We start from the raw sequence: 17,133 nt of genomic DNA, 5'->3' as shown, positions 1-17,133 counted from the left end.
CGCCTCGAAAGGATTAGTCTTCTGCTATTGGAAGAATATATTGGGAAATGAAAAAAAAAGTCTCAAGGTTAGTTAGTGGCGGAGACAGGTTTTAATTTTAGCTTGGGTTAAAAAAATTTACATATCAAATTATCAAAATATTTATCGTAATTATAGGATATTGATTTAAATTATGTACTATATAATGTCATATAACATTAAAAATTCAAATAAAAAATTGCTAATGATTATATTTAAAGCAAACATATAAAAAGGTACTAATGTGACTGAAAAAAGAGAGGAAAAAACAAGGTTTTTCGTGTGAGAGTGAGACTAGGTCATATTGCTATCACATCACAATCGGCATGTTGCTAGACAAAGAGAATTTTATCAAAACTATAAACTATGATTAAAGATTGCAGGTTTCCATTGTTGTGAAGAGTAAATTTAAAGGGAAAGGTTACCTAGTGAAAGTCTTGGTCCATCTGACAAACTAAGAGAGCCTTGTAAATTGGAAAAAAAAGAAGGAAAAAAAAGTGGAAAAGCAGAAGTTAGAAAAGGTTTAAGATATAAAAAAGGAAAAATACTAATTAAGCAAAGCTCAACAACATTCTAACATGGATATTGTAGAAATTGATATTGAGAGAGAGAGAGAGAGAGAGAGAGAACAGCTCAAGAGAAGAAGAAATCTAAATCGAAAGAGTTATATTTTTATCAGAAAAATATTTTTACAGGTACTGCAGATCAGTTATCTGCATTTATTCACAAAACAACGTCGTTTTGAGATTGAAATATTAAAAAATTATAATTATAAAGACTATAATAATCTTGAAATAAATTAAAATTACAAAAACACTACGATTTTTGTCTCAAAGATATCGTATTGGGTTTACTGCAGATAACATATTGCAGTAACTGCAGAAAAAGCGAACCCTATTTTTATTAGATATTCTTATATGTTTTTTAATTTTATTAAATATATTTTAAGAGGGAATATTCTTGCTATAAAAATTTTTCACTATCAATCCACTATCTCTCTAAGAATATCCTCCCTCATATTTTAATTTTTAGATAGGTCCAAATTATAATTTTAACCATGACTAAATTATAATTAATTATATAATGAAAAAATCACTTTTTCTACATAAGTGATTTTCTCAAGTCACGGACTCACTAGCATTTTCCATTTTTTTTTTAAAACATGATGGGTCCCACCATGTTTTTGTGTCAGCGGGAGACTCTCTTAAAGTTTGCAGCGACAGAAGATAGGGGTGTAAATGAGCTAGGCCGGCCTACAAGGGCCTACGGCCTAACCTATATTAGGCCAGACTTGGCCTATTATAAATAGTAAAATAAAACAGGCCTAGACTTTTAAGAAAACTTATTTCGAAAACAGGTCATAGGCTTTTTTTGTACATGTCGGGCCTATTAGCCTACAGGTCGGCTTATATTATATTATTTATTTTAAAATAAATAAATAAAATCATTATTTTAATTATTTTGAATAATAAAGTAATATTATTTTAGTTATTCTTTAATTGTTAAATGTTTAATAGGCTTAAACAGGCTTAAGCCAAGACTTTTATTTTTTAAATATAGGTCAGGCCAGACTTGTATTTTGGGGCTTACACAGGCCAGATCAGACTAAATATTTTTTACACAGGCCTAGCATACTTAAGTCAAAGCTTAGTCTAGCCTATTTATACTCTCTAACAGAAGAGATACAGAACTCTTATATAATTATATATAATAAATAAAATTTGTGAAAAGTTAACCTGGGCGCCAAAGTGACCACTTTGGCTGGTGTGTAACTCTCATACAATGTACGTATTAGTTTGTTGCAGGAATGCAAATGACCTGATAGTATTAATTTGAACCAAAAATACTCCTTACTTAAAGAAAATAAGACACTGTTCCAAATTTTATGATCGATTTTATTAAAAGCAGTTTTTATGAAAAAGGTGTATTGGAAACACTGGTTGATTTGAAGAAGAAAGTACAGGTATTATGTTTTAAATTAGGCAACGGATTCCACTAGGTGACTCGTTTTTCTTTGGCAACATTAGAGTGGCATTATATAAGTACTGGTATGCAACAATGCACAGGTTAAATATGCTTTCAACTTTAGATGTAAATTATTCAATGTTTGGTTTTATATGGTTATAGGAGGTTATGATTTTAAATTTTTTACGAGTGAGGTTTTAAAGATCTAGTGAAAAGATTTTAGGTTAAACCATAGGCGTGCAATTAATCCCTTCTGGGCACAACATGCTAACGTAAAATCTTTCTTGCAAGTAGCGTTTTTAAGGGTAGTACTTTGTCCTCGTGATAACTCATCAGTATTCCCAATATCTTGCGAGGAAAATTGCCCCGGCTAAGCATTCTCTAAACAGTTATAGTTGGGGTGTTCTAAGTATATATTGTGAAACAACTATAATGACTCCCATTTATTTTATGGGTTTCTTTGAAATTTAAACTGTTACCTAAGATATTATAATTCATTTATTTTAACCTGGAGTTGGATTGTCTCCAAAACTGTTACCTAAGTAGAATAGTGATTTTGACGTACACAAAGGGAATAATTGATAGTTTGAACTGCTGAATACTAATTTCATTAAATAGGGCAAGAAATTAAAGTTTTAACAAAGTGTCATGAAATAAATCTTCTCATATATGATTCTACCCGTACTTTTGTTATAAGATATCCATCACTTCAATGTCATTTGCTAATTCATTTACGGGTTTGATTTTCTCATGTTGTATGAGAATTCAATTCTCATGTTATGACTCAACTAGTGGTGGCCCCCACATTTATTTAAAAAAAACAAACAAACTTTGCACGCAAATCGAAGAATCACAACATAAGAATTGAATTCTCATGCAACATGAGAAAATGTTTTCCCTTCATCTGCAGAGAAAAGTTTTTTTGAAATGAATTGAAAAGTACACTAAACGGAGTCTAAGTTTGTAAAGTAAATAAGGATGAAATTTCAGTGCATTCAGATTATATGCACTTTAAATTAAATTAGGAGTAAATACACTCTTAACTTGTTCACAAATAAGCTTACTTAAACGGAGTCTTTTCAATTATTTCTCTATTATTCACTGGTGGAATTACGATAAATCTATTCACCTTCTGCAATACAGATTGACTCTTTTAGTTGCGAATGGGAATGGGAATTGGGATGTGCTCTTCCACAATATTATGGAACAAGAAGGTGTCGTCAAAGAAACTTAACTACGTTTAAAAAAAAAAAAACTCTAATTATCCCTAGTTTTTAAATAGCACCCATTAACTTTCTAATGAAGGGTATATAAATTTTCTTAAAGTTATAAATAAATCCTTTTATACATAAGTTAAAGTAAAAGCTATATTGATTAATAATGCATATGATAATTTATTTATTTTAAAAAAACTCTTCTTTTAATATGATTTCTTTGAAAATTATTATATATTTTCTATCATGTAAACAGAAAAATAAAAAGGATAATAAAATATTTACGTTTTCTTTGAAAAATAATAACAAGTTGGTGGCTAATTATATGTATGAATCTACAGATGTAACTGAGGTGATAACTAATTATAACTTAAGCATAGAGTAGGAGTTCAAGATAACTATTCTAAAATAACACAATGTAAGGAGTGTATACATTTTTCTTATCTTGTTTTTGTTTATAAAAACTAGAGAGTCTAACATGGATGTGAAAATAGAGAAGGTAAGGAGGCAAGTCACCCTCATCAAAATTCAATTACGGTACCAATCAATTCCTAAAAAAAATAAAAAAATGAATTTAATATTGGGTCCTTTTTTTCTAAAGTGACTCCGAAATTTTTTCTAGGTCAAGAGACACAGAAAAGTAATGCCCACTCATTTTTTTTTTTAAATAAAATAATAAATCCACCAGCATATCCTGATATTATTATGTTTTGCTGTAGAAGCTTTTTTTTCACAATAGAAGTATATTTCCCTTTAATTAATATTTCTATTTTTGCTGCTAATTTTTTTTTCTATCACACTCATATTCAATTAATATTTTCTCTCCTCTTTTCAATAAAGCCATTTACTTAATATGAAGAACTATTTTGGGTATTTTTCCCCAAAAAAAAAAAAAACATGATAAGATCTTGAGCACAGCAATAAGATCTAGTAGGATGTTCACGTAGACTAACTTAAATATCATTACAGAACTCTACCCTGCAATCTTAGTTTTTCATTCTAGTGTAGAATGTTTCAATCTTCAATCTCTTTTCTAAACTATATAGTGATCAACTCATCGAAATTCAGAATAGTCATTACGTTGTTCATAGACTTTAGTTTTTACAAGTCAAGGAACAAACTTTCCCCTAAATCATTATTAAGTTCATTCCCTTCGCGGCAAGCAACCAATATATAGGCTACTTGGGTCTACCGGATCATAGACAGAATATTTGATACAAAATACTAGTTTTCTACCCAACACAGATTCTGCTGGTAAGGTCAAAACAAGAATAGCTCACAAACTAATGAGTCCGATAAATATAAAGTATTGAATTCTTGAGTAGTGATTCACTACCATGTAACAAAGCTTTATTTTGATTTCTTAATTGATGACCAAATAAAGTGAGTAAGAAGTAACTAATTCTAGCGAGCATTCTTGGATAAAAGAAGGTTGTCCACTTTTCTGGCATTGCAAAGCTCATCAACACAATCACCTCTCTCAAAAACAGCAGCTGCCCCCATTCCAGTACCTGCTCACAATTGACAATATCAATTATTCTTAGCAGAGTTCAAGCACGCGCGGCACGCACACATAATGAGAAAATGAAAGTACCTATGCACATAGATATAACTCCAAATCGACAGTCCCTGCCACGTCTCTTCATTTCATGCAATAGAGTTGCTGCACATCGAGCACCTACCACCCCAAAAAAAAAAAAGAAAAAAAAAGTGCTTATATGAAGACAATAAAATCTCATTGGTATTTAACAAGTACAAGTAACAGCAAGTTAGTTCCAGGTTGAGTCCCAGTCAGGAGTATCTATGATGCATGGATACTCCTGAATGGGTGCCCTATCAGTGTCGTATACGTATTTGATACCAGTACTTATAAGGTATACAGGATACGTACCTAGTACTCATTGGAGGAATAGGGACTCAATATCATTCAAGTACTAGTCAATCAATACATAACGAGTTTGGTTGCTAAGTTGCGTGGTTTGCTACTAAATGGAACAAACTACTACTCCACTCCCTTCAAACCTGGTGTCTTCTTATAATATTTTCGATTACTTGATATGCTTAATGGATTTTTGTTGAAACTTTGGAATCGGAACATCACTGAAGTTACTTATCCTCTTATGAGGTGAATTTGGGGCCCACCACACACATAACTAACACTCTAAAACTAACCAACCATTGAACAGGTAAAGGGAGTAATTCACATTAACGATTTAACCATGGTTGAACTGGAGTATAATTGTAAGGGAATATGTTTCTCATGTTGCATGAGACGAATTGTCTTGTCTCATGCACACACAAAAAGTGGATGAAACCCACTTTTTTCTTTCTCTCTCCTCCTTAGTGGGTCCCACCTATTTTTATTTTTTGAGAAACATATTACCCATAATTAATATTAATGTTTTATATAAATGTAATTACTATATTAATTTTTTATATCAATATCATTAATATTTGAGCAAAACTGTTAATTCTCACATATCTTAGATTCAAATTCCAAAGCAAGTTATATTATTTTTGATTAAAATAAAGAAAATTTATACATATCATATATTATGAGCCAAATAACCAACAGGTTTACTTGTTTTAGTGGCATGTCAATCACTTTACATTTACGAGATCTAGGTTAGAGACGAGGTTTTCTCATTTTGGTGTCAAGAACTAAGAAAGTCTCAACCGGTTCAACCATTCAAACCGAGACCTATTTGTATTGGTTGACCAGTAAAATGCTGGTTTGATGGCTCAAAGCCTGGTTTCCTACATTCAAGCATGACCATACCGGTCGGTGGACCAATTCCCAGTTCAACCAATCCAACTGGCCAGTTCGATCTTATTATATCTCTTGATAAATTGCCTAAAAAGAAGAGAAATTTCTATAAGTCTAAATTATGATTTGTCCCTCACTTATTCAGTTTTTCCATTTTGGCCCCTAAATTTTCAACCAATGATTTCAACAATCAATTTGACCCCAAATTTTCAAATTTGTACAATTTTCATCTCATCATGGTAATGCCTTCAGCAGTAAATTCTGCTTTTTTTTTTGGGTGGGGGTGAAGAAAGAGGATACAAGTATGAGAAGTTATATTTTATATATAAATGGGAGGAGTGGTGCCGTAGCTTTATGAACTTGAGAATATAAGTTGTTGTACATACCTGTTGCACCCAGAGGATGCCCAATTGCCATTGCACCTCCATTAACATTGATCTTTTCTGGATCAAGCCCTAGCTTGTTCTGGCAATATACGAACTGGGATGCGAATGCCTGAACATATGCAAATTATTAAAGTGAATACACACAAATGGAGAAAAAAGAAAAGAAAATAAGACAACCATATTAATTTAATACCTCATTGATTTCAAAAAGGTCAATATCATCAAGCTCTAGACCTGCAGCCTTCACAGCAACTGGAATCGCAGCAGCTGGGCCAACACCCATGATGGCAGGATCCACACCAACTGCAGCGAAAGTTCTACATAACCGCCAGCAAATAATCTTCATCAGATAATAATAAAGCTAATTTTTTCCCTTATCAATTTCACATCTTAAGGAAAATATGATTGATGATTTTTGGATGGAATATAATTTATTAAGAGAAAGATAAATATGTAATGGAATATAATTTATTAAGAGAAAGATAAATATTTAAGTATGAAATCCCAGTTCCTGGAAGACATGCTTGACAAGTTTGCTCCATAAATTCGATAGGATGAGTCTTCCTAGACAATACTGCATGAGTAATTAAAAGGATCAAGTCTCGCATTAAGGGATTCTAGTGTTTTTAAAGTATCCTCAATAATAATGTATTTCATATACCATCACAATCAGTTCAAGTGGAAAATTGGCAAATGTTATATGAGATTAGGAATGTGTACTATAACAGAGTGGTGAACACAGGAATTTGTCAACCATCAGGAATTTTTTATTTCTTTTTATAATGTATTTTGAGCTATGAGCTATTATGCTTGATGAATCAAGCACTCCATCAGAAGTTACTGGTGTAGTCAAGAAAGTTGGTACTAAGCTAGTGGAACTTGAGATTGAGAACCATTTAAATACACCCAATATAAGAAGGAAATAGTTATATGAAATCTGGTAAAGTATAAATGTAGTTGTTTGGCCAAACCAATAAACAAGAAGTACATTTTTCTGACAAGCTACCACTGAATTAGTATTTGTCCCAATACAATCAAACACATATATTCCATTTTAAATTTTTTTATAAATTTTATCTTCTTGTTTAAAGGGGGAGAGAAATCTATTGGCCCTTCCTCATTTATAGAGCACGCAGCATGCCAATTTGAAATGCGGATATAAATATTGACAAGGTTTATAGCTTCTATGTTACCCATTAAGTACCTGAATACACCAAGGATGGGTAGCCCCTTTTGCACTGCAACACTTCTTTTCATCAGCAGAACTGCGCCGGCACCATCACTTACCTGGCTAGAATTACCTAAAACACAGGCATCAAATGATTAAATAAGGTTATATCAACTAGAAAGTATTTGAGGAAATGAAACACATTTTGAATGATCTTATACCAGCAGTGGTGCTTCCATCTTTCTTGAACACAGGCTTAAGCTTCCCAAGATCAGACAACGTTGTGTTTGGTCGAATTCCATCATCAACGGAAATGGTGACAGATTTCTCCTCGCCAGTTTTTGGGTCCACAATCTATTGAAGAAAAGTCTTATTTAGCACCTAAGGACCCAAAGAAAATTCAATAAATCCTGTAATGGAAAATACCTTGGTGGAAACTGGGACAATTTCTTCTTTAAATTTACCAGAAGCAGTTGCGGCAGCAGCTCGCCTATGAGACTCAACCTACCAACATTATTGTGAAGAAGATTAAGTTAAGAGTTGTTAAAATAAAATAAATAAAAAATAGAACATAATGTTGCACAACTAGATATATCCAACTCACCGCAGCCTGATCTTGTTCCTGCCTTGAAACCCCAAAGCGCTGTGCTACATTTTCGGAGGTAACCCCCATCGGTAGAAGGCAGTTTTGGGCTTGTTCAAACATTTTAACCTGTCACAACACAGTAAAAAAATATCAGGACCTTGTACCCATTATCTGAAAAACAATAACGCGGGAAAAGTGATGAGTGAAGACAAGAGGGGCAAATACTTTGGGGTTCACTGATCCTTCCCATGCCATTGGATTAGCTGTCATAGATTCCAAACCAGCACCAATACCTAAATAAAATAGTTAAAGGTAAGACATGGTGCTAAAAGTCATAGCAACCATAAGTAGTATGAAACAATTTGATGAATGCTATACCAATGTCATAGAATCCAGCCCTTATAGCTGCAGCTACATCGGCAACAGCCTGGAGCCCAGAGGAACATTGCCTATTAACTGTCCTAACAGGCACAGTTTCTGGATGAAAAATAAATAAATAAATAAATAAATATATATATATATATATATATATGTATGTATGTATGTATGTATGTATGTAAAATTAACAAAACAAAATCATCTATCAGGTTCACAAACTCAAATTATCAAGACATATACCAGGAAAACCAGCATAAAAAGCAGCCATTCTGCATTCACTAGCTCTTTGAGATCCAGGTGCCAATACAGTACCCACAACAATGTCACCAACTTCACTTGGGTTCAAGTTGGTTTTCTCTATTACAGCCTACAAAGAAACCTCAACATGATGTTCATGTAGATGGATATACATTAATAGAGCAGAATATGAATTAGAGTACAAAGTAAATGTACATAGACCATCATTGGTTACACAATGTAGTAACTCTTTTCAACTCATTTAAAATTTCGAGTGCAAAAGAATTATAAATAAATAAAAAAATGAATGAAACCTTCAAAACAGGGGCAAGCAGATCATCAGCGTGAGTGTCTTTGAAACCACCACGTTTAGATTTGCAAAGAGCAGTCCGATATGCACTGCAAATACATAATATTATTCATCTGGATAAAAATTTAAAGAGCTCTCCAAAATACATTCTCATAATTCATAACTAAATACTATTTGGTGCACAAGGCTCCCCGACTTGCGAGGGTAAGGATGAGGGTCAACTGTATGCAATCTAACCCTTGTATTTTTGCAAAGAGGCTGCTTCCTATACTCGAATCGGTGATCTTCCAATATTATTATTTATTTATATTTAAAAAAAAAATTTAACTTAAGAAATTTCAATCAAGTAAGAGCTGAACTTACGCCACAATCACTACATCGTCCCCAAAGGCAGCCGTCCTTGGATAAGCAGCAGTATCTCCCGCCAAACACACTGAAGCCTGGTGATCAAATGTTCAAGCAAAAAAGAAAAATCCAACATAGTAAGTTCAATTCACATCACATGAATACACCCATACACACAATGTTTTGAGCTCTATATACAAACACACACCACAAATACAAATAATATTTTCTAGCTATTGCCTAATACTAAATTAATGAAACTAGTTATAGCAAGAGAGTAAGATAGATGGGTACTTTTTCCCTCTTGCCAAACACGCCATTCAAATTCTAATGAATACATAGATAACTGCATACAATTACAAGATCAGAACTTTTATACAATTCTAAGCTACTAATCAATCAAGGAGAAAGAATTCAAGCAGAATTGGCTAAAGGGTACTTTTCCCCCATGCCAAACAATCTATTCAAGTAAATATACACACATTCAAGACCAAAACTTTTACAAATTTCGAGCTAATAATCAACCAAGAAAACTGATTCCGCAAAAACTGCCAAATGGGTGTTTTTCCCACACGCCAAACAAAATATCAAGACGGGTTAGGCGAAAAGGGTAACGATTAAAACGCCAAATTATTGAACAAAAGTTGAAAATTGAATATAGAAAAAGAGACAGGAAGTGAAACTAACATAGAGGGATGATGATGAACCGTTGGCGTAGATCGATGTAGGGTTGAGATGTTGAAGCAGAACTTTCTGTCTGTTGATCGCTTTCTCCATCTTTTGGTGTTTCGTGAATTGTGAATCGCAGCGAATAGTGTGAAAAACAAAATCTTGAATTTTAACTTTATTTATTTTAGCTTTTGGCTGTTGGAGAAGCAATAGAAAAATATATAATTTATTATCAAGGGAAAGTAGTTGCGATTTTAAAGGAGTTAAAATTATTTCATTTTACTAAAAAATTATTGTATTTTATGATGAGAGATAGTGTTATATAATAGAAATTACGATTGGGAGAGAATGAGAGACTTTTTTTACTTATTTAAAGGATACAATATTGTGTTATTTGAAATATAGTATTTTGGTATAATAATAGGGAAAAATATTTCTGCAGTTAATGCAGAGAAGTTATCTGCATTTATTCTCAAAACGACGTCGTTTTGGTATTAAAATCTTAAAAAATTATAAATATAAAGACTATTATAACCTTAAAATAAATTAAAATTACAAAAACATCATGATTTTCGTCTCAAAACAACGTCGTATTGGCTTACTGCAGATAACTTATCTGCAGTAACTGCAGAAAAAGTGAACCCATAATAATTTTTTTTTTCTTTCTCATGTTGTGGAGGATAAAAAAAAAGTAAAAACAAAAAAATATAATAGTTTCATTTAAAATGATACAAATTATAGAGATATGATATTGTTACTATTAATTAGTATTACTGTAAGTTTGTTTCATCGTTAAATTGATTGAACGGTTATATTTACCTTTATATGGTTATGAACTTATGATTCCTCTATTTAATATTTAATGTGAAAACATTAAATTTAGAGAATCATAATTATACAAAGGTAGAAATAAATATAAAGTATAAATTTATGGAGGAAAAAAAAATTAAAAGTTAAAGCAGAACGTTTGTATCCATATAATTGATTTACCAGGTAGTGACGTTGATAGCATAGTTGTTAAAATCTCAATTTATCACCACGATTTTACGTTTTTACGGTTTTTTTTATCAAAACGATTTTACCAATATTCTAAACGTTTCTATATTTATACGATTTTATTATATTACGATTTTATGTTTTACGATTTTTTAACTCCTTCTCGATTTTATTTAAAATCTCAATTTTAACAACCTTGATGGATAGTAGTGCTAATTAATATTAACAATATCCTATCTCCAATAATATTTTCATCGTTATTATTATTTGGATTGAAATTTAAAAAATATAATAAATAATAATAATAATAATAATAAACGATGTAAGAAGATAATGTTGTCCCGTATGAGAGAGGGACACTCAGGATGAGAAGATGACATTGGAATTTGTGTCTAGAAAGTTGGGCATTGCTTCGACTTTCCATTCGCGGCTTCTGGCGCGTGATTTTACCATTTTCGATCATTTATTATAGAAGCATAATTTTAATTGATTTATGAGTTCACTTTTTTCTAAGTAAACATACATAATTTATTTATATTGAGCTCAAAATAATATTATTTTGAAGAAAAGTTAAGGTATTTTTATAATTATAATTTATTTCAGGATGATAATAGTCTTTTTCATTATAAGTTTTTAATTTTTTAGTCTAAAATGATATCGTTTTGAAAGAAAATGTAAATAACTTATCTACATTCACTCTACAAATATTAAAGCCTTGATTTATACATATTTATTATTATCACATTATCCGTATTCACCGTTCAATTTAATTGATTGAACCTGAATAGAAAGTCTCATAATTAACTATAAATAGGAGTTGGATCCTCTCATATATTATTTAATATGAATATATCATGCGAGAGTATTATAATCATTTAAGTATAAATTAATGATGATGAGAGATAATAGAAAAAAATATTGGAATATGATTAAAGTGACCAAATCATAATCATTAATTTGTTTTTGAATAATTATAATCCTCTTACATGACATAGTTATGTCAAAAAATACATAACTCACATATAAATAACCTAACTTTGAGAGGTATGAGGATTAATATGGAGTAAAGATAAATTTGGTCATTTAAATTTTGTTCAAAATATATCAGCATCTGATCTATTAGTTTGGTATTGGCTAAATAATGAGGCTGACTTAGCATATATTTTAAAATAAAAGATCTACCCTATGTCTATTAACTTATATAAACTTATTAGAATGTCAATATCTATCAAGAATTTAAAATATTATTTTATTAAATAAAATTATTTAACATATTATTTTATTTATTTTAATTAAAATAAATAATATAATATTGGACAGCCTATAGAATTGTAGATTAAGCCTTGCAAAATTAGTTCTATAACCAATTTTTTAAACAAATTTTTCATAGGCTTAAATATGTTCTATTTTGTTCTATAGTAAGTCAAATTGGTTTGGATTAAATATAAATCAGGTTATAACCCCATAATAAACAGTGAGGTTCATTTACCCCCTTAATATTTATTCCTATCCTATTAATCAGAATTTATAATGTATTTAGTACGACGTATAACTATAAGGTTTGATAGTATATGTATAACTATAAGGTTTGATAGTATATGCTTATATTATACATTATGATATTTTTAGTTATTTGATATGACTATTGTATAGTATAAGCTTATACAACAGAACTCCTTAATACATCAAAATAATGTATAATTTAATTAGGCCTAAGGATATGGAATTAGACCTGATAAGAAATTGATGTATTGACATTACTGACCAATACAATTCTCAAGAATTAATGTATTATTTTAATATTAAAATATTAAAATAAAAATTACTTTTTTTAATATATTAATTTTTAAAATATTGAAGTTTTTATTTTTATAAAAATTAATATATATTTTTTGGATACACTGATCAATAGATTTTTATAAAATTTAATATCATATGACATATTCGGAAGAATTATATAAATTCTTGATTAAGGATATTTTTGTTAAAAATATTTATTTTTATCATATTTAGTATACCAAATAGGTTTGATAGTATATGCTTATATTATACATTATGATATTTTTAGTTGTTTGATATGACTATTGTATAGTATAAGCTTATACAACAAAACCTCTTAATACATCAAAATAATGTATGATTTAATTAGGCCTAAGGGTATGGAATTAGACCTGATAAGAAATTGATATATTGACATTACTGACCAATACGATTCTCAAGAATTAATGTATTATTTTAATATTAAAATAAAAATTACTTTTTTTAATATATTAATTTTTAAAATATTGAAGTTTTTTATTTTTATAAAATTAATATATATTTTTTGGATACACTGATCAATAGATTTTTATAAAATTTAATATCATATGACATATTATATAAATTCTTTATTAAAAGATATTTTTGTTAAGAATATTTATTTTTATCATATTTAGTATACCAAATAGGCAAATACTGGATGATATTGTTATATAATATATTATCTTATATAATATTATATCAAATATTGAATAATATTAGAATTTAATCAAACATTATACTATCAAGAGAGTCACTTTAGCTTTAGGGCATATTTGGTGTGACGTATAAGGCCTGATAGTATAAGCTTATACTATACGTTATGACATTTTCAGTTATTTGATGTCACCATCGTATAATATAAGCTTATACAGAAGAATTCTTTAATACATCAAAACGATGTATAACTTAATCCGGTCTCAGGGAGAGGGATAAGGCTTGATAACAGTGGCGGACGCAGAAATTTTAATAAGAGGGGGCGAAAATAAAAAATATTATATCATAAATAAAAGTACTTAAAATATAATACAAATTTAATATACAAAAAATCGAAAAAAAAATCTATTACAGAACTTAATATCATTTCACTTGACTCTTGCTCTACGTGTTTTCATATTGTTAAATTCATCTATAATTAAATCCGTACTAAAACTCAAAACAATTTCTTTTTCAATGCATGTAATCAAAGAAATATATGGTAAGAGCGAGGTCATCTCTGTACATTTATAGTAGGTATATCTGCCATTTAACAGGTGACACTTGGATAAAAAAAAAATATTTTTCTCTCCTTTCTATACAAGCATGACAATTATTTCTCATTTTTTATTGGATAAATGCACTGAGCGAATGGTACAATAGTAGTACTATAGATATTTCAGGTAAGAGCGTGAGCAGAAGCATGAAAAACTGAAGAGAAAAGTATGTACAACACAATAATTTCATCATCACATTTTTTTACATATAATATATAAAAAAATTCCCAAATTTAAGGGGGGCGGAGGCCCACCCTAACCCCCTTACTCGGTCCGCCCCTGCCTGATAAGAGATTAGTGTATTAACATCGTTGACCAGTGCAATTCTCAAAAAACAATATATTATTTTAATATTAATATATTAAAATAAAAATTAATTTTTCAATATATTAATTTTTAAATATTGAATATTTTAATTTTTATAAATTAATTTATGTTTTGGACACACTAATCAATAAATTTTTATAAAAATTAATATCATATGACATTTTTTTGAAGAATTATATAAATTCTTTATTAAAGGATATTTTTATTAAAAATATTTATTTTTATCTTATATAACATTATATAGTGCATTATCAAATACTAGATAATATTATGTTATACAATATATTATTTTATACAATACCGTACCAAATATTTGATAATATTAAAATTCAATCAAATCTTATATTATGCTTATCCCCTTAGTTTAGTTAAGACAGAACAAGCGGAGGTGTATCCACGTAATTGAGGGCGCTTGTAAATTATCCAAGTTTGGACTCTTGAAATGCGTGCCTTTTAAGTAAGCAAAGATTACTCAATACGTAACACGTATGTGGATAAACGATTATTCATTCATTCACACTCAACGTGGACGTGAATGAGGAAAAGTTAGCCATAAAATTGTATAACATGTTCTGTCAGAAATTTTGGCAATAAAAAATTAAACAACTATCTAAAAAGATATCAAAATTTCTTTACAATTTTTGGTTTTCTTTTAAAAATAATTATAACAATAATTGTTGGAAGATAACAAAATAGGAGAAAATAAAGTCAAAAATGTTTTGCATTTAGATATAGCATTTCAAACATATATTTTAGGTATAAATTGTTGGAGATTATTTGTAACTGTAGGTTTGAATTCTTTGTAACGTATATTGTTTGAATTCAATTCTTTGTAACCGTAGGTTTGAATTCTTTGTAACGTATATTGTTTGAATTCTTTGTAACCGTAGGACTGTTTAGATAGAGTATTTATTTGTTTTAGTCTGTTACGTTGTTACCATTTATTGTATGTTCGCCTATTTAAAGGCTACCAATGAATGAGATAAACACACAGTTGAAATATCAAGTTTATCTTGGTATCAGAGCCATCCTAGTATACACGTTTTCGCATTCCCCTTTCAGTGCAAAAGCTGGTTCATTTAACATGGCACCAGGTGGTGGCAGCAAGTCCAAAACAACTGATCCTAGTTCGCCATTTTACTTGGCTGGATCCGACAGTCCAGGTCTCTTGTTAACGACTGTCATGCTGCGTGGTGAAGCCAACTATGACAACTGGGCCAAGCTCATGAAAAACGCATTGAAGGCGAAAAACAAATTGAATTTTGTGACCGGTTCAGTCAAGAAACCAGGAGAGGATGATGCCGAAGAGTGGCGCGCCTGGGAGATGTGCAATTCGATGCTCAATGGTTGGATTCACAACACCATTGATGCAAAACTTCAACCATTCATTAAGTGCTTTGATGACGTCAAGGACTTATGGAATGACCTAGAGGAAAGGTATGCAGTGCAAAACTTTCCAAGACAGTATCAACTGAAATCCAGTTTAGCCAATATCAAGCAACATGAAGATAGCGTTGGTGATTATTACACCAAACTCAGGGCTGTATGGGACGATCTGGAAGGCAGCAAAACTCGCAAGTCTTGCGATTGTGGTGATAAGTGTGCCATTGCCAAAGCAATCGAGGAGGAGCAAGAGCATGATCGCGTTTATCAATTTTTGATGGGGCTGGAAGAATCTACATTTGGAAATCTGAGATCCCATATCCTCAACACTTCTCCTCTTCCCAGTGTCAACAAAGTGTACGCAATTGTCACTCAAGAGGAGACCCATCGTAGTATTTCTCGCGTTCAAGATGAGAGGAGTCAGGTAGTGGGATACTCAGCCCAAATCGATTCCATGAAGCAGGCAGACACGTCCATGCAGCAGCAGATGGTTCCTAACAAACCACAAGACAGAATAACTTGCCCTCATTGTGGCAGGACCAATCACGACCCTTCCAAATGCTGGAACGTTCATGGTTTTCCACCAAACATGAGTGCTGGTCGCGGATAAGGAAGGGGAGGACGTTCGGCAGGACGTTATACGCATGCTCATGCGACGTTTGCAATGGATGCCTCACACCCAGTTGCTGCTAACTCTCTTCCTCCGGACGTCTCCCATTCTGCCTCTTCTCAAGTTGCTGCACACTCTGTTTTGACCCCAGAAATTGTGAACAAACTGTTAACATTGGTAGACCAGCCTCAGTCACATGAAAAATCATCTGGTAAGCGTATACATTCTCAATGGCTCATTGATAGTGGGGCCTCACGTCATATGATAGGCACTTTGGCTTTATTAGCTGACATTACACCTATTCCCCCTCTATCTGTGACTCTACCAAATGGTTCTATTACTTATGCTGCAAAACAAGGCTCGATGGTGTTTAATACAAACTTCAGCTTGTCAAATGTTTTATATGTGCCTAACTTACGCTGCAATCTCATCTCTGTTTTCTAATTGCTTCACTCCAAGAGCAGTAGCGTTACATTTACTGATAAAAAGTGCATTTTGCAGGACCAAGTGCTGAAGAGGGAGATTGGTTTGGGTGAACTTCATGAAGGAGTTTATGTGTTTCAGCCTTCATGTGCTTCAGCTTCAGCAGTTCAAGCAGGAGAGTCAATTGACTTGTGGCACAACAGGCTAGGCCATGCATCCTATGATATCTTATCTCTGGTTCCAGAATTTAAAGCTTTGCAAAATAAAGTAGTATGTAAGGCATGTGAAGTTTGTCATCGTG

At 31.3% G+C, this 17,133-nt stretch overlaps 1 protein-coding gene across 1 annotated transcript; it reads right to left on the bottom strand.

Annotated features, from left to right (window-relative positions):
* Positions 1-4,407: 4,407 nt before the first annotated feature.
* Positions 4,408-10,218, bottom strand: LOC133305576 (3-ketoacyl-CoA thiolase 2, peroxisomal). The gene is made up of 14 exons (XM_061505833.1): positions 10,062-10,218; positions 9,393-9,469; positions 9,034-9,118; positions 8,723-8,849; positions 8,483-8,581; positions 8,330-8,397; positions 8,123-8,230; positions 7,945-8,022; positions 7,740-7,872; positions 7,555-7,651; positions 6,544-6,667; positions 6,351-6,459; positions 4,792-4,875; positions 4,408-4,708 (listed from the first exon to the last, which is right to left on the bottom strand). The coding sequence occupies exons 1-14, from the start codon at positions 10,149-10,151 to the stop codon at positions 4,602-4,604; spliced, it is 1,386 nt and encodes a 461-aa protein (XP_061361817.1). The 5' UTR covers positions 10,152-10,218; the 3' UTR covers positions 4,408-4,601.
* Between the last annotated feature and the right edge of the window lie 6,915 nt (positions 10,219-17,133).

The sequence above is a fragment of the Gastrolobium bilobum genome, unplaced genomic scaffold, assembly GCF_033153095.1.
Source record: "Gastrolobium bilobum isolate Gb01-03AN ecotype WA unplaced genomic scaffold, APGP_CSIRO_Gbil_v1 utg17671, whole genome shotgun sequence".
NCBI classification, from domain to species: domain Eukaryota; kingdom Viridiplantae; phylum Streptophyta; class Magnoliopsida; order Fabales; family Fabaceae; genus Gastrolobium; species Gastrolobium bilobum.
Note: the sequence above shows the minus strand (reverse complement) of the source record. Positions and strands in the feature narration are given on the sequence as shown.

Bases quoted from the DNA above. Each gene is read 5' to 3' on its own strand.
- LOC133305576 (XM_061505833.1), bottom strand. From the start codon at position 10,151: ATGGAGAAAGCGATCAACAGACAGAAAGTTCTGCTTCAACATCTCAAC. The intron at 8,582-8,722 runs GTATATGTCTTG...TTTTTCATCCAG, and splicing joins TTTTTATGCTGGTTTTCCTG to AAACTGTGCCTGTTAGGACA. The intron at 6,460-6,543 runs GTATTAAATTAA...GCATATGTTCAG, and splicing joins ACCTTTTTGAAATCAATGAG to GCATTCGCATCCCAGTTCGT.